The following is a 27,319-nucleotide window of genomic DNA, read 5'->3' on the forward strand; positions in this document are numbered from 1 at the left end:
TTCTCTTCTGCCTTGAGAGGTTTGGTGCACGCAAACATGGAGATGATTTGAAACAACTGAAATATGACTGTAAAAAACAGGTAGACGATGATTCAAACCTTCTTGGGATTTAGGATTAGGCAGAAGCAGCCAACTAATTACACATTCTGTTTGTTTTAGCTGAGGGAACAATGAAGGTTTTACAGTTGCTACATTCATCACACATTTTTCACTGTTATATGGTAAACAAAATTTATGTCTTTCCTCCAAGTGGAGCAGACAGTGAGTCTGGTAGGACTGTTTTTTCTTTCCTTAAGCATTTGTTTCTTCACTTGCTGTTTTTCTCATATAAAAGTCTCCTGAGGTATATCTGAAGGCACTTGCACCTTGGTATTCATAAACAGTGTTTATATGAGGCACACCATTTACAAGGGCATTTCCTCATTCCCACCACTTTTTGAGGAGAGGGGCCATTGACTAAATTTTTTTTTTTTATTTAAATGTTTAACTAACTGCATTACTCCTTTCATCATTAGAATTTTTTTCTAGGTTTCCTGTACCTGGAATATTTCAGTGAGAGCAGAGAAAGCATATAACATACATAGGCACAAGTTCTACTCTGTAGAATGCTTTAAAAGAAAAACTTTAAAGTAAAAGAAAGCAATACCCTTTTGTGGTTTTTTAGAACAGGAGATCCAATTGTATTCAAGGAGTAATTTTTTCTGGACCCCAGAGGGAAACTTTTCCATGGTCAGAATGTGTGCAGCATGCTGTGAAATAACAGCTGAGCTCTGCCCCATGGTGCATGAATGTGGGGTTCTCATCACTGAAGGGCCAAAGGACGTACTCATTATCTCAATACCTCTTTTAATTCTATTTTATAAAAGTAGTTTTTTTTTCCCAGCTGATCACTGTCAGACCTTCTTTTGGACATCCAGAAAGAGCCCTGCACCATCTCCACCTCTCTCTCACCCTCCCTGCTCCACTGGGAACAGCACCTATTGTAGATACACAACTGAGCATGCAGAGCAAGGAAATCACCTCTGAGAAGACATTTTTTTTTCTTTCAAAACAATCTGCTCCCTCACCATTTCCTGTATTAAATTCTTACAATATTTTTATATTTACAGAAAAAATAAAGGATTTCTTTCACTTGTGTAAGAAGAACAATGATACCAAACAGACATTTTCAGGATGAAAACATACTCACAAAATTTCCAGAAAAAAAATTCTAAGTAACTGATAAAAGTCACACAGACAATTACGCTGCTTTTCTAATTTCATAAGACAGCTTAGGCTCAGTTTTTAAGATACAGTTTGCTGTCATTTGGTCCATAAATCCAAGCAATTGGGATTCATGGCTTCACACACCGCTCTCATTATGCGTGCTCACTGCAAATGCTTGCAGTGTGGATATCACTTTCTTAAAATAGAGTGTTTGAAAATAATTTAGTCTTTTACATGAGGTCACCTTTTCTCAAGGCACAGTATAATTTTTAATTAATGCTGGAGATCCTGTATCTCTGAAAGATTATGACTATGTGGACTTTATAAAAACACTTAAATTAAAAAATGAAGCAGGTGCTTCAAGTTTCTGCAGAGACATGTGCAGATCTTTGGTTGAAATTTTGAAGTGCCTATTCATTAGGCTCGTCGTAGGACAAAGCTGTGCATGGAGCCAGCTGGCTTTCAGGTACTTCTGCTGCTGTCCAATTTTACTGAGCAAGTGGTGCAGCATAATAATTCACAGGCTGAAATCACAAGTACAGTTACACCTTAACACAACTGAAGATGATGAAAATGTTTGGCAGTGGAAAAAGCAGCAGTAAGACAGTCACATAAACACTATTTCATTAGGAATTCTGGAAAAAAATCCTCCCTTAATGAATCTCATTTATATGGAAGAAAATGGGAATTTTGCAAATTTTGCATTTGAAAAATTATCCAGTAATAGATAATCTCACCATGCTGAAATTAAAATTTAAATTTAAATTTTAAATCTAAAGTAATTTCAAATTGCAACATGCTGAAATTAAAATGAAAAAAATACCTAAAAGACATGCTCACAGCATATCACCAGCAAAGTGTTTAAAATACAAAATCAAACAAAAATCCACCTTAATCCCTCCCCCTGCTCTCTGAACATTAGAATACCTTTAAAATGTAGATGTAAAATAATTACTTGATTGTGGATACAAATTACAATGATTGTTAAAAAGATCTGTTGTTATATAGCATGTTTGTATACAGACTTGCATTTGTGGCATAGCACAGCACAAGCAGCAATAAATCTGCAATATTTATATACACACAGTTAGGTGTAAGCCCAAATTTACACCCCCAGAGACAAGGGATATCACTCCTAACAGGGCCTCACTTGGAACTGATCCAGCTTTTGAACTGTAGATTAAATACTATTTTTATTTTCTTGGGAAAATAAGGTAAAATTTATCATATTCAGGCAAGAACAGAATGGCAGGGTTCACAAGACAGATGGTGCCTGAGTACTACAGCAGTTGTCACTTTGTTGTTCACTGCTGAGGAAATACAGCAGAACAATAACTTTGGACTGGTATTTGACTTAGACACATAAATACGTCAGCCAATTTTTCTCCATACACTCATACATCCTCACATGCCTGTTATTTTTCCTATGAGATGCAAATTCCTTTTGCCCCCCCCCCCAAATCAGCTGCTAGCAATTTTTGATTCTGGATGATTTATAGGCTTTAGCTTAGAATCAAAAGCTAACTTACTTTCCAGAATAAAATATGCTTCTACCTCATTTCAAGTATATCTGTGGAACTGGGATTTTGAAAAACTGTGAAAGAGGAGACCGTTCTTCAAAAATCCCAACTGCCACAACAATACACACACAGATACTGGCAATTAACTTTCTCCTCTCATTGGTTCTGAGTTTTTCTTTTTGTGAAATTATGTTCTCAGAATCAGGTAAAGAAAAAAAACCAAAACCAAGGCCCAGCAGAGCTCTTTCTAAAGATAGTTTGGAGAGCATTCTCCACAGAAATGACGCATATGTATGTGATACACGGCATATTATCTACCACTGAAGACAAAATAGCTTTCTTGGCAATTACATTATCCTGTTTCAATATGAATAACTGCATCAGTTTGATTTAGATGTGAGGCACTACAAGGGTTTTACAGTAAGTAGTTTTGCTTTCCATACTTCCCCAAAGTGTTTTGATGCACAGACCCAATTTCTTAACAGCCACACTGAGCTGGCACAGCATGCACAGTTGCTAACCATTTCTCCTATGCTACACACCCTCAGAAACCAGCCCATACAGAGCTTCCCCCTCCTTAAAACTATGCACATCCCAAGAAAAGGAAGTACTCAAAGACAGTACTTATAAAAGAGTTGGTTTAAAAGCACCAAAGCCTGTATGTAGTTTCAAGGGAGAGAGAATCCTTTGTAATAAATTAGAAAATCTTCACATGTATACTATCCCATATTATTATATCAAATTCATGCAAATGCTGTAGATCTTTAAATACAAAAATACAGAAATTTTAGAAGTAAGTACCAATGGTATCTGTTTTCCAAATCCAAACATCCTAAAATAAATTTACATTAGCTTCTGATACAAATTTGTTAATAACCAGACCAAGAGCAAAACCAGATATAGTATATTAAATATTCCTGGAAAGGAGTTCATTAAAAGTCATCCCATTTGCTGATTTGTTACTGGAAAGCTTTATAAAGAATGGAATATCTATACAGAAGCAGATAAAACTGAACAGATTTTAGAGTATTTATTTACTCCTTACATTTCTTTCAACACAGGGAGTGACAATAAAGCTAAGAAAGAACGTAACAAAAATTCAACCCAAAAAAACCCCGAAATTCAAATTCCTCCATCCTCCCTATTGAAAATTTTTTGTTTCAAAAACCACAGTGGCCATAAGAGCACAGGCAGCATCACTACAGCAACACAAGGCCTATTTCTACAGAATTAATTGACTGCACTGACATCAGGAAGCTAATTCATTAAACCTGCATGGACTAAGATAAGATTGACTGGAGCTGTTCAGCTGAAAAGGCAGGCCTTGCAGTTCAGAAAATATGGTAATACAATGTTTCTGCATATTGAGCTGCTTACTCAAAGTTGAAAACACCAGTAATCTGTATGACAAGTTGTTGTGGGCTGCTTTCCTAAGGTGGCACATACAAACTTGGAAGGAGATGAAAGAAGATCTACCATAAAAATGTTTTACTTGTTAGGGATTTCTATCAATCATCCTGCAGGCCCTGATCTTTGACACTACACCCCAGTGTTTGAATGACAATAGCAATGTTTTTTCCATTCTCATGAAGACATCAGCATATATATTTTACCTTTCCCTCCATGTTTTGAAGTATAATGCAGAACATCTCATATTCTGTAACACATAATATCTTGCTGATATCTGACAAAGCTCAGAGGAGCCTTTTCAGGATGCTGCTATGAGCAACTGTTCTTTTGCAGACCTTTGTTATCAAGAGTGTGTTGGGTGGCTCCAGCTTCCACAAGTATGGTGTGCTGCTGTGCTGTGTGTGCATGGTGATGTGCTCTGTGTATGTGTGCTGTGTATGTTTAGCGATGGAATTCACTGAACATACACAGTATTCCAAGCTGGAAGATGGGTAATGAGAGCACCAGGGAGCTGTATACATAGTGAAGGCCTCTTCTGAGCTTGAGGATCCAGGCTTTTATGAACAGCTGAGGAGAAGATACTGACTATACCTGTTGGCAAGACTTTAACTTTTTACTTCCATAATGTCTCTGAGGTGAACTTTAATTACAATGATTTAGGCAAAATAAGGTGGGAGTTCTGTATCTGGGCGGCCACAGCAAAATTACTCAAGATCACTTGCTGATTTATTAGAGAACTGTAATTCAACACTGGGCACAGTTTCGTCAGAAGTGTGGCCATGAAGATTTTTTTAACATCCTCCTTGTCAAGCAAATGAAGATGGTGCTTTTGTAATAATGATTAAGCAGGTTTTCTTTATCCTAATTTTCAGCATCCATACTTAATTTAACACAGAATAATGGTGAATTATGGTTCTCTCAACCCATATGTGTATTCTAAAAAGCTGTGAGACTCTAAAAAACTAGACAAGACTTGTTTTTAAAATAAATGTACACGAATACATGAATGTGTTAGAGGGAGACAACAGAAAAAGTAGAGTTTTGCAGAAAAATGGAAATGAGCAAATGTGAGACAGGGTGCTGTCAGCATCTGCATAGTGCTAGACCTTAGAAAGCTTTATATCTTTATTAAATACAGTGATTGAATTTTCTAAAATCTTCCTCAAAAACTGTTTCTTACTACAGCACGTCAAACAACATTCTAACATGCTGTTAGCTTGAACCCTAAGAACACTTTTAAATTAAAAGAATTCATGCCAGATATCTCAAAAGAAACCTTGTCTGCTCTACAGAGACACATCATCAAGCCTGGCAGAAATAAAATTAGAACAGGAAATTTTGCTTTAGTTGGTGCTATGGATGAATAATGTTGGTCCACCTTCCTGCTAAGTTATATACGGAATTCTTCCATACCCTAAGATATTATTTTCACATGGAAAGCAAAGGGAAAAATGTGTGCGTGTGTATATATATATAGACAAGATACCAGAGTACCTGCAAGCTCTGAGAGACTACAAGAGGAAAAATGAGAGAAAATAGGACTAAAAAACTAAAACATGAAACAAAACCCTCCACAATAATTCAATTCATGGCTGTGAATGAAAAATTGGGGGCTGCAATACTTATACAGCATTTGACTGGAGAGGAAGAGAGATACATCTCAGAAAGCCACCCCAGTGGGACAAGCAAATGTTGGATTTGGGGAAAGAGCGATTGTGCTCACTAGATTTCTTATTAAGAGTATAAAGCCCTGCAGTCCATCCACCATTTCATGGAGTGTTAGATCCATAGGTGCAAGGGAATTCAGGGCAGGTTCTCATTCTGAGGTCTTAGAAACTTTAAATGGTAAAGATTAAGCACATTCTGAAAGCTTACAACTAGCTCATTGCTTCAATGTCATAGATTATATAACACAGGCCAAATCTTCCCATTAAGTTAAATTGTAAACTGAGACAGAATGAAAGCAGCCTAATGAGAAGGTGCATAGATAATGCTTTACTTGTAAATTAGAATACCAAATAAAATCTTCAACACTGAACAACTGCATGTTGGCTGCTTAGTTCTATATTGGGAGATCTAATTCTGCTAATCCACTGACACAATACCCTAAATCCACTAGTGTCAAACTCTCTCAGAAGTTTTCAAATATGGCCAATTACCAACTTTTATATATTGCATCTATAATTCAGATTACTATTTTTTTCCTTAGGATGTGAATTTAAATATAACCATTTTAAGATGTTCTATACATACAGAATTTAAAACCTGATATTCTGCTCCAGAGCATGGTGCTAATAACACCAGAAGTGCAGGTTCAATCCCCGTACAGGGCCTTCACTTAAGAGTTGGACTCTATGGTCCTTGTGGGTCCCTATCAACTCAGGATATTCTGTGATTCTTGGAGCTCATGCTATGTTTATAGAGATATAAAGAACTTCAGTGTATCAAAAAAGCAGCAGAAAAAAAATTTAAGATTTACTTAAAACATCTGAGATGCAATTCAAATACTTTGGACAAGTCCATTGTTCTTAACCAAATATAATAGCAAAAAAAAACCCCATAAGGCAGTGACTCAGTGACTGTAAACAGATTATAGAAAGTAAAATGAAATAAAGTTAAAATTAAGAGTAAAATCAAAATATGGGCATTTATAAACAGAGATTTATTTGGAGACCTATGCAACTCAATCTGCATGAGAGGCTTATTGCATTCTTTTGCATGAGTGCAACTTACAGGAATTAAATACACAAGCACATACAATCATGCACTTTTCAACATACATCATTAAAAAAATCCTGTCTAAATTTTCATCATTCAGAATATGATTAATGCAGCCTATCAGAAGCCAGATGGTGCAAAACCAGAGCCATCAATCAAAATGAAAAGACCACTGTGTGCTATCCCGAGCGATGTGCTCTCAAATGTAATTTCTGGTCACAGATCCTAATGCACGATGTGCAGTGCCATAAACATCATGGCACTGCCCCTAAGGAACACCCATAAACACAGCAGGCTTTGTTAGGCAAAAAAAAAAAAAAAAAGTAGAATTAGTACTTGCTGCTGTAGACTCTGACTGGGAAAGGCTCTACAAGCCAAATATATGTACTTTAAATAAAAAATTAAAAGCAATGCCTTTAATGAGTTTAATGTTTGCACTGATGACAGTACCTGTCAAATTGTGCACTTGCCATTTGATTTAATATGGGATCGTGCCATACATAAACAAAGCAGCTGCCACTGTCTGTCTGACACGTGAATTGGTATTTAATATCTGTTCCCACAGAGGACTTACAAATGGTTCATGTTTTTAGCTTTCTATTACACATTTTCTGCAAATGTTATACAGAAAACAAGGTTGGGGTTTGCAATGGGAAACAGTGATGGCTTACATCTTGTAAGGTTTTGTACCAAGCAGGCCTAGTACTTAAAAAATCAGCCTGTAAAAATAAAATGCATGAAGAAGCATAATTCACCATACCATACACAAACTTCATAAATTATGCTATCAATATTAAAGGAGATGCACAAATGAGCAGCAGTAATAACATATAGGTGTTTTTACCTAGAACTAGCAAGGCAGTATGAAATAAAGGACTTGTTAGCATGACTCCTTGTATTTGCAGCATGAAGTTTTTTTATCACAACACTTCTCTCACGTGTGTTATGTAAGAGAATATATCAAACTTTATAAAAATACATTTTGTAAGAAAATAAATATCACATTCTGTTTTAAAGACCTGCATAAACGACTATAAGGCTTGGAGACTAGGTATAACTATCATGATTGCATGAGAAAAAGGTGGAAGAAAAATTAAACATGACCTAGAACAGCATTTATATAAACTAAATGTCATATTTCAAGGTCAACATCTTACTTGCTGTCAGTAGTAGTACAAAATTCCACATATATCAAGAAGAAACTGTAATGCCTTTGTTCCTTTAAGGAGATATGCCCCCCCACCCCCCTCTTTTTATTCTGATGATTATTAGCCCCTTATACAACCACTGCATATTTCACATAATGCAAATCAAAGAGAGGCAGTTTCTAGAATCACAGAAAAATCTGCGATGCCTTGGAAAGATGGCTTTTTTGGATGCTGGAATCTCATCAAAATTTGAACTTAAAAGAAAATTATCTAGAGAACATGGTGCCATACAAGCCTCTCATACTGGAGTCTTTCCCTCAAAAAATGCATTGAACGATGTATAGTTTCTTTTATTCCTCTATGGATGGATACAGTTTTTTGGATGAAGTCTCCTATGTTCTTAAAATAAACTAAGAAAAAAATTATATAAAGGAAATTAAGATGTCATATTAAAAGAATGAAAAAGACTTTGTTAAGGTACACTTATAATAAAATCCAGGTTTGTACCTCTCTTCCTACTGACCAGCACCACTCCTTCCTCCTGATGCACTAAAGCTCAAGTACAGCTGAAACTGAATTGTGTGTTTAAGATGCTTCTTTCACCCCAAACTGGAACCCAAACCTCCCTGGCATGTTCACACAGCAGGCTGAACTCAAAGTCTACTGACTCAGAGTCTCCATCCTTGCCCAAGGTTTGAAAGCCTTTCAAGCCTACTGTAATTCAAGTAGTAAATGTTAGTATCTGGGACATTTAACCTAATGTTGCCAATTTTGCTGTGAACATGTATAGAGTGTGTACATGTCAGTAAACTGGTATCATCCAGCATTCATCCCACAATTCTCACGAAGGATGAGCAATTGGTAGAAGCCACAGGATGCTTGTCTAATTACATCTAAATACAACCACTCTCTGTCCCCCACGATCATCAGAGTTTCCCTCCAACACAGGCACACTGAGTGCAAAATCCTGACAGCATGTTTGAGAGGTCCCTGAATTTCACACACAGCTAGGACAATCACCTAGATTATGCATGGAAAATCCATGTGGTTTGCTGGCAGATTCTGAGACTCCTCCTCCAGCTGCCCTTCAAAGCTGAGCTCTTGAGCTCACACTGACAGTGGCCAAACTGCACTGCATGGAGAGACAGCAGGAGAATCAGTTTCCTGTGTAGAGCAACCTAAGGCCCAAATTATATCTACTGTTTTACACAGCCACTTTACTGAGACTTCTCTTTTCAACTGTATAACTAATCACTCTTCATGCTTTTAAGTGGAATATAGTGCAGAGAGGAAATTATAACAAAATAAAAACTAATGGAGCGTCTCTAGTTCCAAGAGTTTAAATGACAGCAGAGGATGGAATAAGTAGCCAGCACTGACTTATTCCAAATGGGGAAAAATGTGATCCTATCCGTGTATGATTTATGCAAAATATACCAGATTGTTTCTAGATGATACTTGGAATCAATCTCAAATCAAAGGTTTTGTTAATTATGGGGTTTCGTAGATGCATGTATGTGCGTACATGCAAGTCTGTGCAGAAAATTATACCTTATTATCAGACAAAAAGCCAAAAAATCCACACCTACTTCACATTTTTATGTCAAAGGGTCAATAAAACATGATTTTACACAGGAATAATTAAGAAGAAAAAGAAATGGAATATCCTCACTCCATGGAAGAAAGTAAAAATCTTACCCAAGATTTCAGGTACCAGAAGACTACTCAAAATATTCCAGTAATAGAAGTACTGATGCCTACTTGATTAACATATAAAATTTTAAATACTACGTCAAATTAATTACAGTACACAGATTTCCAGTGAGAAGATGGGGATCTGAACATAAAGACAGTTATCAAATCTACCAGTGAAGTTCCCAAAACTTCAGTCTCTTGGTTATTGCTTAAATAAAAGCAGGCAAGTCCAAGAGCTTGGTGATATGAATACTTATATCAATAGCAAAGTTTGAATAATGGGGAGCTGTACTACCACCTCTGTGGATGGGTTTCCACTACACTGTGCTCATGCACTGCTATATTTGATGCACTGATGCCTTCCCCTCCCACTGCCACTTTAATGCCATGGCAAAGTACAGCTAAGTGGCTCCATAAAGAGAAAAATAATCAAGAAAAACAGAAGGGCAGGTGAACAAAAAAGAGCGAGAATAAAATGTTAGTACCTGAGGGAGATATTAAAGAAAGAATAGTTAGAAAGAAAGAAAGCGAAAGAAAGAAGGTAGACTACATAAAGGAAAAACCCTTTTATTTTTTGAGGGGAGAAAGGGCAATTGAATAAAGAAAAAGGGAGGGGCTGGAAATGGGAAAAGGTGGGAGATAACTAGGAAATCCAATCCACTACAAACTGCAAAGCCAGAGAGGAAAAGGTCAAATGTGGTCTTAAGGAATAGAGAAGGAAAGATACCTGAATTTGAAATGCCCATGCTAGTTATACACTCCATCACGTTTTGATGTGATTTTGACGCTAACACAAGATTGAAGGGCGCTTTAAAAAACTGTAGCAGGGTCAAGCCTGTTTATTTTTTGTGATGCCAACGTTTTCCAGCAACTAATCTGAAAAACCCTAAAACCTTACTTTTTCATATTTTTTGTCTCAGTATCAGATCAATCAATGATGGACAAGGCATATAAATGATACAAGACATGGAGCAAAAGGCAATGTCTTTCTCCAGAAAATAACAAGAGGATTAATGGGCATCAAAGAATTTGTTTGCCTTAAGCTGATATGGCATGTATTTCATGTCACTGTAAAACTTGTTTCATTTTATGTTTCAATATTTTTTTGGAGTAGAATATCTTTATTTCAGGCAATCTACTATACCAGGGAGCATTTACAAGCTGTACCAAGGAGAAAAACTGTGAAGTAAATAACCACTATTTTCACAACTGTTTAACTGGAAAAATGATTTTACATGGATGAGGGATTTATGTGGATTTCATGAGTTCATTGATTAAAATTGTTGTCAAGACCACTAATGAAGATATGTCAGTAATACATTGGTACCTGTGAAACCTTGTTCAACACCTAAGCACATACATCACCATATAGCACATGTACACCTCTGTGTATAGATACAAACATGATTTGACAGACTACTGTTAGACAATTTTTTGAAAGGCCATTTAAAAAAGATAGAAAAAACACCTCTCTATCCTAAAACAGGAAAAGCCTCTGTTCTGAAATAGAGGCAACAATCCCAAACAATTCAGTTAGCATCAGACAAGGTTAGATGCTTTAAATGTCCAACTACACCAAAAGTTACTAGCATTAAATATGGACTTAACCTAAATATTAATCATATCTACTAATAATGTATATACTTATCTGTATATAGTCTAGGTTTTGTCTAAAACAAAACCAACCAAGAAAGTCTTGGTTTTAGAGCAACAAAGTCAGGAATTAGGTTCTTTTTTTCTTGATTTTCTGGATGCAATATGCACTTCAAATAAGACTGCAATTCTTTAATCACAACACTTCAGTTACAGAATTAAGACAGAGAAAATATGTATCTTTCTACAGTATATATAATAGAGAAGTAAGCCCTTTTGTTGCAGTGCTTGCCTTGTTTGCCTATTCTCTACAAACCTTGAAACAATTCCCAGCGTATGAACAGCCCTTTCTAAACAATCTCTGTATTAGCTCACTGTGTTACAGATGACACAAACTTCAATGTAGCTTAGAGTTAAGTCAAGAATAATCAGAAGCTTTTGAGGCAATTAGATTTTCTTCACTATCATCAAGTAATGTTCAAGTGTGCCATTAGCACAAGGCTACTGCATTGCTCTTCCAAGTAGAAACTGCTTTTCTCTTTCAGAAGTTCTCTTTGAAGCCTCACATCATATCAAGAGCACAAAACAGCTTTATGTAACCTCCTCCAAACAGCAGCTCTGAACACGAGAGAGGAGAAGAGAATAGAGAAGAATGGATGTAGGTTACAATAAGAGTATTTCCATAAAAAGTGGTCATATCTGACATCTGAGATTTTAAATTAAACCCAAAATCTATTTCAAGGCAGGAGATAGCAAAAGGCTCGGGCCCTTTTCAGCAATAACCTAAAAAACCTTTTCATCTTACAAAACAACAATTCAGAGCATTTCCTTTAGAAAATTCAGATCATGGCTTATATCACAGGCATTGCAACCTCACAGTTGCCTTACAATTTAGTACAATGCTGTTCCTGGAATAAATGAAAAGCAGGTTAAAAGGATTTTTGTTATTTTCCAGCATCATATATCCAAGTAATTACCAAAAAAATCTGAAGGCTGACAGAGTACCACAAAACTGCTTTCTTTTTTTCTGACTCAAAAGTAAAACCTACACATTCACAGTACTTCCACCACACATCTTACAAAACACAGTTAATAACTGAGAAGCATTACTGCCCTTCTGAAAAACAATAAGAATTGCTTGTGGTTTCAGCAGTTCTGTAATTTCCCATTTCCAGCCTCCAAAAATCATCCAAATTTGTTTTATGTAAACATGCTAGCTGCCATGCTTCACATGTAAAACAAACCATTTCCTAATGCTAGTATTTTTGAAGATGACAGCAGCAAACACATAAGATGTCCAAGTCTGAGAGATCTGGAACTATGAACACAGAAGGATGTTAATCTCACCTGCCACATGTTTAGTGTTGCAACTACATTTTAGTCCTACATCAGCTACTCTCATAGCAATGCTTCCAACTCTACAGGTGTCCAACATGTCAATTTACATGTCCTCTTATGAAACACATTGTCCCACAGTGCAGACACATCTTCAAAAAAATACCTTTAGGGTCTAATTAACAAGAGCAGTGTGGTGATGTCTGTCATTAGAAAGTTAGCCAACATCAGGCATTTTAGTTAGAGTGGCTTCATTCAATAGAACATCAGAATTTCTTTTGTTCAAATTGGCTTATTTGTGAAGGAGTCCTGGTACATGGGAGAAAAATGAAAGAAAGTCTTGGTTTTAGAGCAACAAAGTTAGGAATTGGCACTTGACACTTGCTTTCCAATATTTTATGTTTCACACAGGTGCCCATGATGATTCCTAAACAATACCACAGCCTTGTGCATTGCTATGATTTAATATGCTGTGTTATTGTCAATAAAAACCACTTGGAGCATACAAATATGCCTCCTAAGGCAGTGCCAAAAGACATCCCACCTGTTTCATAGTGGCCCCTGCCTGCTTCATGTTAAAATAGTTTCACTCCCTCATTACTTACAGGCTCTTTCAGTGATAATTTTTAAATAATTTCTGACATAAAATGTCAACTGTCCAGGAGAGCTGAAGAATTCAGCAGAAGAAACTCAGTTTAAGGAAACTGATATTAGACTTTATTTTCCATTAAGCATAGGGTCTGTGTGCTATTGAAATAATTGTTTGAAAACACCATAGGTCTCTAAGTGGCAGCAGCCATTAGTACCTTAAGCATAGCCTTGTTATAATCTTGTTAATAATGTTCCTTGAGTGAGTTATGCACATATCGATCCTTATCAAAGACAACAGGACATAAATCCCTGCTTCCCAAAATTGCTTATGAGGCTAAGAGCTGACAAAAAAACCCCCAAAAACCAAGAAAATCTTTTTTATCACTTAATTGCGTATCACAATACAATGATACATATAACTCGTCAAACACACAGGCATTGTCTAGGGGGCTTTGCTCTTTTGAGTGTTATAGCATTTCCAGGACACATTAATAAAGAACATTAGAAGCATGAGGTTTAAAGATTTTATAATTATTTTAGCAGAACTTCATCAATTACAGAACATTTTGAAATAGCAACTAAATTTTTTAATCCTGAGCACACCTTCAGTCTGGGAGAAAATCTCTCAAAAAACTCTTCAAATCATATGAGTGTTGACTATATTTCTTACTGGGCTGGACACAGTATATGCTAAAATAAATCTCTAAAGCTATAAGACATGACCTTATTTTTTCATATATTTATTCATATATCTTGTACAGCAAGAGATTCAGGCTGCAAAAGGCAGAAGCAAAGAGGGAGCTGAGTTTTAAGCACAACTCTCAGGGGATTTCTCAGTGTAACAGCCCCGTGCTGCCAGGGGCGCGTATGGACATGCCCTAAGGCATCCCTGGGTACCCTCCCAAGAAAGCAAAGCAGCAAAATGTGTAGTAGTTCTGATATACTGTGCTTACAATATGTAAAAAAGTTCTTCTGCAGAGCAAAAATTGAGGATTATAGTTTTAAACAACCACTCCAGGGCTAGACTGAATGCTTAAAATCATCTGACAAAAAGAAAAGGAAGAAGGGCTCTGCACTTCTGAATTTGGCCATTAGGTGCATACTGGATCCTGAAACTCCTATTAAGCTTCTAAAACCTGTTGTTTTGACCAGGTAAACTATTATAACAACTACTTTAGCAGCTTTAAAAAAAACTGGCTCACAAATTTTATAAAGAGAAGGGTAATTTCAGAGAGATATCCAATTCTGTTATTTCTGAGTTAAACATCTACTTCAGACAGAATAAAATTCTTACTGTGTGAAAAGTGAAACCTCACAGTGTACATACAAAAAACATTCAGCAGAAATTACTTGTGTGCAAACATAATCTTTCATTAAATTAGCTTGCAGGAAACTAGCAAGAATATAGCTTCTCAATTATCTACTTTTACATTTTAAAGCACTAAAGCTGTTGCTGGTAAAGCTTTATTGAGGATGTCAATTTCATCATCTTTTTCTGATGGTCCTAGAAAAAGACCAACTGTATATAACAGAGAAAAGTTACACAGCAATCAGAACTCGGCTCTCAAGAAAGCCAGACCATACATATTTTTACTCTACATAAACATGAAAAAGCAAGTATTTCAGAACAAGGAATGGCTTCATCTACAAAGGGTGCTATGTATTTTTACACATGCTAACTGAAATAAGTTTGAATAAATGGCAATCACACACCTGGAACGAGATATTGCTCAGTATTTCCTAAGTAATTATTTTGTTCTGAAAAGAATGAATTTTAGAAGATACTTATTTTAAGAACAACAAAAGAAAGAACTGAGATAAGGCAGTTCTTTGTATGTGCCTGACATGAAGAATTCAAGATATTTGCTAGGCATTAAAGACTGATGCTAAAATGAGCTTTGTCTGTGGCACAGTATCTGAAAGACCTGCAGGTTCTGTAGTCAGAGTCTCTGTAAAGCGTTTCAGTAACACTAGGTTAAAGAGAGCAGGATCAAATCTGCCTGGATAGGAGAAGTATATAATGGGCAGTTTTTGAAATCTGCTGTTGAATGGTTTCATCTGAACAATGACAAGCGCAACTAGATGGTAATTCATACTTGTTTAGGAATTAAAGAATACAGCTCAGCTAATGCTCCCCTGTTATCAGCAGAGTATCTCCTGCTTTTCCATTCTTTCTGCAGGAGGAGTTTGAAAGCTCTGCCTCCTCTGCTGCTGAATTAAGGCCTCATTGAATAAAAGATAAAACTCAACACCTGGAAGTGGAAGGGAAAGTAAATCCTTGTTTCCACCTCTATAAAAGTGCTGCGTTTTCATCTGGGAATGAAGAACCACAAGCTTTTAAATGTCTTCCAGGATGCTCTAAATGACACTAGATTGGCAAATATATATTGAGGTAACATTTTCAGGGGAACAGTTACTGGTTTTAAGGTTACTATAGCTACTTCATCAAAACATCACTTTCTGCTTTAGTGAGTGAAATGCAAGCATGGAAGAATGAACACTTTCTGATTTTCTGATTAATTTTTCTTCATACTATGAGATATCCCATCCTAAAAAGATGAAGTACTGTCGAATCTTTGTAGCAAGTCCTGTTTCAGCCACTGTAGTCAATGAGATTTTCACATCTGTTTTAATTACTACTACTAAGCACCAACTTACCCTTAAGTTGTTTTCTTCTATTTTAGAAAGGTTCTCAGAGAAAAATCATTTAATCAACAAAGAAATAATCCTGGAAGCCACTAATTCCAATCACTCATACCATGATCCTGCATTACCAACGCTTTCACAAAGCCATTGTGAAATCTCCTTTTTACACTTCCTGAAAATAATCTACAAAACAGCAAACAGCATGTGCCCCTGCCCTGCCCTCAAATCCTTTGGCCATGTAAATCAAACAAAACACAACTAGAGCAAAGCTAATACACACCTCCAGTAGAAATAACTGTATTCCCAACTAATGTTAGATTTCAGAAATTAAAAGCTCTCCCCTAGACTACAACACTTGTGAAATAGAAAGCTGAGGTGGAAATTAAAAGCACAGAGCAAGAAATCTGTAGTGAGCTTGTTGCAGCGTACAAATAGGTAGATGGGAGAAGGAAAACCTTCACTGTCAAATGGAAAACATGGAAAGACCATAACTTTAATACAAACTTTCACTTGTCCTTTCGCCTGCACTTGTATTCTCAAATATATATACAGGGTATGCTTGGAAGCAACAAAAGAGTGGAGGTACAAAAATCATCCATCAAACAATTGTACTACTTTAATAATATATAAAGGTCCTAAAACAAAGATCAAAAGCAAATATATTTAAGCATTTATATTCCATTCCACATTCTGTGATGACTAATTTGTAAAGAGTGCAGAAGTCCTCACAACTGCAGCCAAAATAATTTGAGAATACTTTGATATAAAGCCACAAAGGATATGAGCAGGAAGACAGCAGGAGTTACAAATGACCAAGTTCCATTAAAAGTGCTAATAAAAGAATAATGGAATTTCCTTGTACTATGAATAAAAAGTGTTTTGTACAGGAGAATTAAGACATGGACAGGAATATCAAAGTTTCTTGTTCACCAGTTGCATCTCCTTATTAGATCTTAATTGACTTACTATTACATTTACTTTAAAATGCTTCAATTCAAAGGAGCAACAATTCCATTCAAAATCTTATCACACTAGTTTCCTTTATTCTTCATGTTTCTCCATTAAGGCCATTTTCACAGGCCATTAATATCAGCTTCACCAATCTTTGTAAATAATGTGAGACTATTTATAAAAGAAGTACTAAGCAGAGATGAATTTAACTTGAAATTAGGTACAATTATTAAAGCCATGGAATACAACTGCTGTTTTACAATGTATTTTTAAACTAAATTTTCAAGTAGCCGGTAACTACAGAACTCCCCCAACAACAACCTGCCTGATAAATTTCATCCATTCATTTACACACTGTGTTTCTCATTGACATATGTGTAGTTACCCATATATTGCACATATGTGCATGTATTCCTACAAAGAGATACAGACTTCTGCCACTTCTCCCAAATATAAAACCTAGCTGGTTTTTCCAATGTATTTGGTAAATGGCCAGGAAAAGCAGAGATAGAGTTCAGAACTTTCCTTTGCAATGTCTAAACAACAACAACAACAACAACAACAACAACAGAAATGTTCCAAATCTTTCTTTGTTTTAATGGATACTTGCAAAATCACTCACACTTCTCAAAACAGAAGCAGCAATGACAGACATTTCATACTGCTGACAAATTTTTAAAGGGTTTTGTGCACTTGTTAAAAGAATATGCCCACAGAGGCATCAGAGATAGGAGGAACATTATGAAAATATTTTAAAACCTACTCAACATTCCTTCAGTCTGCTGCTTAATGCTCTCTTCTGCATAACATCCAGAAGAATCCCATGACATAGGTATAGCACAGAAATACTGTGATCTCTGTCTCTTGGTTCTCCAAAATCTTCTTGTAACAATTTTTTTTTTTTAATTTCACATTGCAATGAGAAAGGACCCTCTTTTTTCCCCCAGATGTTACAAACGAGTTATAATGATGTGTGTTTCTACTTCTTCCCCCAGACAACCACCAGGCTGTTCACACAGCAGCCTCTTTGAATGATGCTTTTGTGATCAATAGATAATTCATTAGTATCATGTATCTCAGGGCCTAATTGACACAACAGGCTAAGCAACATACTCAAGGGTAACACAGTTCCCAAACACAGAGGAAATAAAGGAGGGGAATCCAATACCACATGTGGCCACTTTGCAGGATGTAATGCCAGTCTATAAATCATATTTCTACGAGGTTAATGTGAGTAATTGGTTTCACAAATCAGAAAATGCACCTTTTCAAGCTTGGCTTAAAGAAAAAAAAAGAAACATTTATGGGACAGCAGAATTTAAGTAACATGCTTAGCACTTTCAATTTTATCATTTCTCCTCAATTTTGCTTTAAATAAGAAATATAGTTACCACAAATGTTTGGAATTTTTCTTAACAACAAACTGAGATAGTACATTTTTTCCTTACCTTATGATCATATGGGTTGTATGAATGAAACAGCTGGGACAGATCCTTTGTTCTCTGTTTTTTCTGTAAAGGATTATTAATAAATAAGACATATTAGAAAAGTTAAAGGAGAAATAGAGAAGCTACTGATTAAAAAGCTGTATGCACGTACAAACACATTCTCTCCCCACTTTGTTAATGAAACTGTAGTTATAAAGAGCAGTGTATGCAGATTAAGGATATTAAATATTACAGGAAATCATTAACATATATATTAACAATATTAAGGAAAATATCCTTAATAAATAATAAACACTAATCTATGGAACCTCAGTGGAATGTGTAAACAATTCACAATATATCATAGAAAATATTTTAGAATACAGATAACAAAACTGAGAGATCAGGCTACAATCTTGTAAAGACTTGTCTACTATTCTAGCATGTACATGCAGTACTGCCTTATAGAAGATCAGGTGTAAAGGAAATCAGTTTGAAGAAGAATCATTTATTATTTGTCGATTTCTTTTGATGCTAATACTCTCACTGCTTTGATTGTGGAAAATTAATAGGTGATATCTCATTTAACGCCAAGGCAAAGGACAAAAAAAATTCTTCTATTCAGAGCATAGTTCAAAGACAAAACCTGCTTGATCCAACTCCTGAATTTAGTCAAAGAGCTTTCAGTAATTTCAGCTGATGTTAAATAGAATTTCTCAGCTGTATCCTATGGAAGGTGGACAGGAAGAGGAGAAAAACATTCTTTGTTTTTAATGCAGGGATGAGTCACAAATCAGTTCAAAGTTTTATTGTGTCAAAATGGGTGTTTACTTATCTCATAGCTGGGGAAGGCAAATCATTGCATGTTGGAAAATGTGTAAAGGGGTGACAACTGCAAGAACTCCTTGCTTGTAGTCTGTACCAGTGTCCCATTTAGCCATTGTTTCTGTGAAAGTAGTTTTACACCTAAGCTGGAAAGATCTGTTTATGTTTCCAGCATGCTGGGAGCTACAAAGACAGCTGCATGCCTGCAGAATTTATTTTAACTTCTGGGAACTATAAGGCAATTTAGTAAGTTTTGATCATGCAATATAAACTATGTATTTTCTTTCTTTACATAGTTTTTATTTTCACTGAACGCTAAGCAACTTACAATGACTTCTTTTCTGCTAGTACAGTTGTACACAGTCAAAGTACTTAAAACACTATAAAAATTATTTGGAGAACTGTGATAAAAAATTAAAAAGTGATACGAAAATGATTACTAAAAAGATTGCTTGAAAAAACCTAATTTAAAGTAGCATCATGCAAGAAGAAGACAAAAGCACTTGAGTTTGGGTTATGGAAACCCCACTAATCTTTCTAGGAAGAAAACCCTACAAAACGCAGAAGAAGTCCAAGTCTTGCTCACTGTTACTGAAGACTGTTTCTCTTGTATTCCTTTTGACTGCAATTACTTTAATAACACTCAGTAAAATTATATGATGGAAAACCACTCATCTTTCACCCTCAGACTCTCACCAAAATGCTGGTTACACATTCAGTTAGACAAAGAGTGAAGATGGCTTCCCTCACACAACACACTGACACAGTCTTCAACTTTTTGTTATTATAGAAAATTATGGTTTCTTTCCTATCTTTCCACAAAAGTTTTATTATTTGTACAAAACCAAAACTCTCCAGACTGGGGAAATGCTGGAAATTCCTAACAGAGAAAAATGTGCAATGAAACTTCAAGATGCAGATGAAGAAATGCCCCAAAATTCCCAGGGTACCCCATAGGTTAAGGTGAACTAAATCTAAACAGCATTTTATTGTTTTGTATGGAATCTGAATATATACAGATAAAAATGTCATAAGCACAGAGTTAAGGTTGCTTAGTAATAACTTCTGTCTTTCTAGAGCAAAAAGTGAACTTTAACTCAGATCTCTAAAACCCAAAAATATGTTGTATTTCAAAACATACACAAGACAAGGAATTCATGCTGCTCCAATGGTAATCCCTTCAACTCCTACAGCTGGCATGAGTCACATGGTATGATTAATAAGCTTTTGAAATAAAGAAGCAGCATGGTTCACAGCTCACCTCTGCAGAACAGGGCAGAAGGTAAAGCAGGCCTCTCCATGGCTAGAGGCTGCAGTGGAAAGTAAGGAGTCCAAAAGCTCCTTCTCCTTCATCACTTCCAGTGGACTATTTCAGTCCCTAAATTACCTATTTAAAAACATTTATTCAGAATTTCTTCCCTTAACATAGCTTCATATCCTTATTTATGCTCCCTCAGGCTAGTCCAACATCCCTTTAAAGTACCCTTTGACCACTAAAAAAATTTCTATTTCCCTGCTCTTTTTCTTCAATGTTCTGATTCTCCAGTCCTTTGTTCTGTACCAATAATGTTGCCAAAAGCACATCATAAAAAGCCACTCAAAACCCCTCTCTGAACTTAGGCATCTGTACTATCTTATCATATTGCTCCACGTGCAGCAGCACTATTGCTTTCAAACATGCTCACAGACCTACAGAAGATACATATTAATTATTTCTGAAAAAAAATTATATTTTCTTTCCAAATTAGCATGAAAAGACCTTCCAGGAGTCTCATAGCAACATCAGGCTCATAGCTTATTCCTGCACTCCTCTCAGGCTTGCCATGCAGTGATAGATAGTCCTTAGTTTGCAGCACTTAAAGGAACAAGTTCAGGGAGAGGAGACAGAGAGAGAAATTCAGATCCTATACTGATGTGAGACACTTAAAAAATATATATGCATATGACTGTAAAAACAAATTTTCAGTTTTCTGTGTTAAAAAGTTGCAAAAATACCACATTATATAGTAGATGAAAAGGAGACACTTTTTATATCTTTATCAGGAAAATTATGTGAACATCTGCTGAAAATGAATTAAACTGCTGCTGCAGGACTGAGTTAAATACTGTAAAATGATATATGCTTGTACACATAAGTATGCTAGGATGGAAGGTTTTCCTTAAATAAATCAATATTTTTTTTAAGCGAGTTATTTCAAGCTTGTTACTAAAATGTACCTAAGTAATTAACTTCTTCTGAAAAGACAGGTAGTGTCTAAGATATTTATACAAATAAGAACCAGAAACCAACATCAACTAATGACATTTCTGAGGACAGAACACACAGACAATGTTAGTAGAGAGGAAACAACACATTACCACAATTTCATTATTTCCCCCATCCTGCAAGCAGATATGCAATTCAAGTAACACACACTTTGCTCTGTTTATTTCCTTTCTCTCTCTCATTTTGCTGGGCCTCAAATTTTTGATTACTGGAATTTATTAAGGGGATGCTGGTCATCCAATATGCATATTATACGTTTAAGGTATAGTAACAATAAAGGTTCCTTTGACAACAATCTGGGGCTATACACCAATAAATCTGAGTTAGTGACCTTGGTGTTTTTACTCTTTTTCTAGTGTACTGCTTTTTAGCAATAATAAAACTTTTTCTAATGTCTTACATGGACTATACTGTGGATTATTATTCTTCTTTTGCAGAATAATGTACAAGTGATGAAATATCACCCAAAGAACAAGAGAATGTAAAAAAAATCAACCAACCAACAAAAAAACTCCAACAAACCCTGTAGTACAGAAGGAATTTAAAACCATTTAAAATATTTTCTGCACAAGTAAGCCAGCATAGAATTTTGTGCTGACTATCATAGAATTTTTCTTTTTTTTTGCAAATAACGGTGTGAAAATAGGGTAAAAGTAGGGGTATCCTAATAATAAATTTTTATAATCAGAATATACTTTAGAAAAATAATTTTACAAATGGAATAGTTTTAACAAATGCTAAACACTGTAGGCTCACACATGCATATTGCACTTATCTTGTGATCCTCTTTTCATATTCAGGTGATAATTACCTGTCTTTCAGATGATTTTAATGTAGCCCAAAACTTGTTTGTTTTCTTTTCAAGCATGGTGTCATAGGTCTGCAATGTTTATTGTGAAGGAGAACTACAATATCACTGAGGTATTTATTTTATAGATTACTTGGAAGCTACTTAAATTGAATATTCTCAGGTTTTCATCTAGGAATAAAAGGGACAAAATTACTCCCAATATGAAGGTATTACTGCTTTCCTTTAGACTCAACTTTCATTTTCTAAAATCTATTTTCACCTTCAAAGTTCTTAATAATTCCAGCCGTATACTGTGGCAGATCTGCAGATTCCAGCATTTCCACAGAAAGTCTCAGCATTGGTATATTGCCAGCAAAGTTCTCTTGTCTTTGTTTTCTTGCTCACATGATTTAAAATCATTCCAATACACAGGGTTGCCTTCAGTAACAAGAACATGTATCTGTTTCTGTTCAAATACTCTTCATGAGTACAGTGAATAACATGTGCCAAGGCAATCAGATAAATGTCTTTATTACATTCTGTTCCCTCACTAACCAATCATCTCCCCCATTTCTCTTTTACATACTTCTGATCAGAATTAAAAAACAAATCTATTTTACCACAGGAACTTTATTTAATTTAGAGTTTATGAAGCATCCCACCCCTATCCTTGAGCATGCTAAAAACCAATAGCAATATTCAGTTTTTCTTTCAAACAAGTCTGGAAAACCACTTTAGCTCCTTCTCTAGTGTCTAATGAATTACCTAATTTAAAGTCATATTAAACTTAGTGAGTCAGGGAAAAATGTAACTACAATTTTGATACACTTTGGGAGAAAAATGAAGCAGCTTTTCAAGTATTTTCACAGTTTCCCTCCCCAGTATAACTGAAAGCACAGAGGCTCCAGAAACACAGACATCCACAAAACCATGAGATTGGATCTTTCTTTTCTGAACCAGCACTTTCTAACACGTTTTGTGCTATGGCATTCTCTGACTTCAGTAACATCCATTTTCTGATCAGTAAAAGAGCTGTGTCTTTCTTTTCCCTTATGTTACATCTGTGATCTCAAAACTACAAAGGCCTGGGGTAGTTCCAAACTCAGAACTTTTATAAATTAGAAGGAAGCAGGTAGCACCCTACCCAAAGACACCCCCTGGACTAACTTTAATCTCCACAGAATTACTTGGCAAAACACCAGAGAGGGAGATAGCAACTACTCCAACCAAGGTACATTCAAAAGCCTTGCCTGGAGATTCAATCCATAAAGTATTAAATCTGTGTACCTATAACCACAACAGAGATATGAGACAAGCCACTGGAACCACCATGTTATCAAAGTTTGCAGATTGCTTTCTGGTCTGCAAAACAGCTTTTAAAAAAGTGATCAGAAACCACTGAACCATTCTCTTTGACCTCTGTTATTCAATGCATCACCCTCTTAGAAATGATCCTGAAAAAAACATAGTGCCCCAGCCAGATTTCTTGATAAAATCATACCTGGTGTTCTTTCTGCACTTGCATCCACGCCCTGTAAGCTCTGAAAGAAGAGAAGTGACAATACAGGCCTGACAACTTCTCTGCTTCCCATCACTACCTCACCTCTACTGACATTATTCCTGTCTTTCTGATCCCATCTATAATAAAGCATAGAAGATAATTTGGGGTCTTTTGACCTAACCTACCTGAATTGCTATGTTATTACTATGTATTAATATGTTTACTCACTGCTCTGCTTCAGCCACTGACCCACACATATATTCAGCTTGCTTTAAGAAATAACTTTCTAATAATTTTTGATCCATGCATAGAAAATATCATTTAATGTATAGTGTGTTATTCAGCAGTTCACCTCAATGTTACAGGATCGTGGACTTTTTTTCCCAGCTCCAATTAACAACAGAACTGTAGATAACTCATATTCTGTATATATGCTTTTTTACACAAAATGATTCTTTAAAAAATATATAGCATGGTTCTATTCCTCCATGCAATATTTGTATATTTATTTTACTTTATTTTAATAAAATAAAATAAATTTAGTTTATTGTCTAAAAGAGCAAAATATATAAAACTTCACATAGCTTTACTGATCGTTAATACTATAAAATGATTGCAAACATTAAAGGAATACTGTCTCACAAATTATTATGGTTTGGTCTATTTTACATTTTATGCAGAGATTCTGATTTATGGAAAATTACAGAGATTTTCAAAAAACAGCTAGGATCTTCATAAGAACATCTGTCAACCTATGTGAAAATAATTTGTTGAAGGATACATTTTCAATTAAATCATGTGCATTGCAATTTCCTCCTTCTTCCTCCCGTATATTAGCTATGTAATACAGACACTTCAAACACATATATTTCACAAATGTTGCTGAATTTTATTCTTTCTGGTAAATTTGAGACATTTTAATTTATCTTATGATTAAAGCTTGCTATTCCTGTCCCTTTTTATTAGAGAAATAGGCAATCACCAATCATATGAAATTTAACAAGGGCAAAGTGCTGAATTCTGCACCTGGGATGAGGCACACCTGGATGTAGGGACTGAGGAATGAGAGGCTGGAGAGCAGCACTGTGCAAAGGGATGAGGAGGTCCTGGTTGATGTCAAGGTTAAATCTGAGCCAGCAGGGTCAGCCCTGTCCTGGGGGCATCAGGCACAGCATCACAGCTGGGCAAGGGAGGGGATTGTCCCCTCTGCTCTGGGCTGTGGCAGCCTCACCTCGAGTGCTGGGGGCAGCTTTGGTGCCACAATGTAAAAAGGACATTAAACTGTTAGAGAGTGTCCAAAGGAGAGCCATGGAGATGGAGAAGGGCCTTGGGGGAAGCTGTGTGAGGAGCAGCTGAGGGCACTTGGTCTGTTCAGCCTGGAGGAGACAGCAGGGAGCCCTCATTGCAGCTTCCTTGTGAGGGGAAGAGGAGGGGCAGGCACTGATCTCCCTCTCTGGTTACCACTGACAGGACTTGAGGAAATGACACTGAGTCAGAGCAGGTTTAGGTTGGATATCAGGAAAATGTTCTTCATCCAGAGGGTGGTTGGGCACTGGAACAGGCTCCCCAGGGAAGTGGTCACAGCACCAAGCCTGACAGAGTCCAAGACACATTTGGACAATGCTCTCAGGCACTGGGTGTGATCCTTGTGATGTCCTGCACAAGGCCAAAAGCTGGACTCAATAACCTTCCAACTCAGGATATTTTACAATTCTGTGATTCTATAAATTATGCAAAATTTATTCTGAAGACTTTTACATAGCAATTATTAATTTCAGGAAAAGCCTTCAGCACTTGCTCATTTTGAGGGTCCACAAATTTCGTATAGTTTGTTAAATGCTCTGTCTCACTTCTGATAGTTTTTTATATCTGAAATTCATGTAGAAATTTCGCAGTCTATATGAGGTGGGTACTTCCTATAACTGGTTAGGAAGACTGCTTAGGTCAAAACAATTTGTAGACCAAAATATCTAGCTGAATCTTGGCCTGTGGTATCAGCCATACTTCAAGTCAGATTGACACTAAATCAGAAATAAAGTGATTGGTCATGAGGGATAGACTGGTTTTGAATATAGTTATTGCATCCAGTTACACAACCATATAAACCAGAATGAACTGCAAACTACAGCTTAGTAATGAAGTGTTATTTTAAAATATCTCTGTATCTGTATCTGTAGATATGTTAAGCCCAGAACATACATAAGCCCAGGACAAACCTGTCAGCAGGGCACTCTTTTCCTTTTTATGATCTGGTGAAGTTAATCTGTCTGCTGTACCACATACTACCAGCCTTGAAAGCACCAATTTTTCCAGCCTTAAAGAGGAACAGAAAGAGAAGTGCTGAAGAAGGTACAGTGGGGTACAAACTGCAAGGAGCAGTGCTCAGGTGCTTGCTGTGTGAGACAGACCACCTACAACACACAAATTCACTAGACACACAAAAAGTGCTCTCACTTTTAAATTTTCATCTATTTTTCAGTCCTCCACTCTACTTCCAGGTTTTCAGGAATTCCAGGTTCCAAGAGTGTTAGCCCAATGACCAGAGGTGCAGGTAGAGCAATGAAAACAGCGGAAGATAAAAGTTCCAGAGCACTCACTGTCCTCACTGACTGTGATGGCTTTGAGGGAGTTCACTTGGATTATCAAAGACAAGATGAAGTTCAAGAAAGGGTCACCAAGAACCCACCTCAGGATATTTCAGTGTCCTTTCATTCCAAAGTATGTTGTATGGGCCATTATAAATGTTACATTATTTGCAAATGATGGACAAGCTTAGTTGCCTCAATGAAACAAATTAATTTGCTGTCTGTGTTAAGTTATAAAAAATTACACCTAATCCACATTCTCATTTGAAGAAGTCTGGAATTTTGAAAATTTTCTGTTCTGATGCCTATATCCAGTTTCAGGGAATAAGTTGTTACTAATTACTACAGCTGCTGGCACTGTTTTTAGGTCTGAGCAGTCTGGATTTTAAAGTGAATTAAAATTCCAAACTGAAAAAGAGCATTTTGTTTCAGTTTTACATAAGTTACATAGATGTAATTCAAGCAAAAATTACAAAAATTACAAAAAGGCACAGTTAAGACTTCTTCCACGATTCTTCCACTTCATTATGAGCCAATGAACAGGACAGTAGAATAAAGAGTAGATTGGAGATAAAACTGTTTTCTCTAATAAAATCAAAGGCTATTCTACCTTATCTCTGAGAGTATCTTCCTTTCCTTCTATTCAGCTCAGGAGTATGTGGTGTTCAAAACCCCTGGTGCTATTTCAGCTTCCTTGCAACTAAAAATCTCACAATTCCATCAAGGTTTTCAGACTCAGAAGGAGGATGGGAAATGAATGCTCATGGCCGCTACAAATCTTGGAGGACTGCACTTTCCAAAACTATTTTTTCATACAACATGTGTTCTGCACATGGCTGCAAGCATCAGTCCACAAAGTTGCATGATGTTAAAAGCAGTTTCATTATTCTTGCAAATTCTGTAACTATTTCTGGCCTGACAATGAAGTTCAGGAAGAACTCCCCTTCTTTCTCCTTATGTATATTCTCCATATTTTATTTTCCAATTACTTTTCTTAACAACATGGCCTAGACTGAACTCAGAGTTGTGCTTTACTTTAAGATGGTCTAATTTTCAACTTGGATTTGTATAAAGTTTGTGAGGAAGCTGTTAGTAATTTTTATTCCAACCAG

The 27,319-nt window shown here is 36.1% G+C and overlaps 1 protein-coding gene across 7 annotated transcripts in view; it reads right to left on the reverse strand.

Moving 5' to 3' along the window:
* The window catches only part of CDKAL1 (CDK5 regulatory subunit associated protein 1 like 1), a 380,595-nt gene that overhangs the window by 70,617 nt on the left and 282,659 nt on the right, over positions 1–27,319 (reverse strand). For all 7 annotated transcript variants that reach the window (XM_064705180.1, XM_064705176.1, XM_064705178.1 and 4 more), the window contains one exon: positions 18,262–18,324. In XM_064705180.1, the coding sequence (XP_064561250.1) occupies positions 18,262–18,324 (63 nt within the window). The remainder of the gene's footprint in view (positions 1–18,261; positions 18,325–27,319) is intronic.

The sequence above is a fragment of the Zonotrichia leucophrys genome, chromosome 2 (assembly GCF_028769735.1).
Source record: "Zonotrichia leucophrys gambelii isolate GWCS_2022_RI chromosome 2, RI_Zleu_2.0, whole genome shotgun sequence".
Classification (NCBI taxonomy): Eukaryota; Metazoa; Chordata; class Aves; order Passeriformes; family Passerellidae; genus Zonotrichia; species Zonotrichia leucophrys.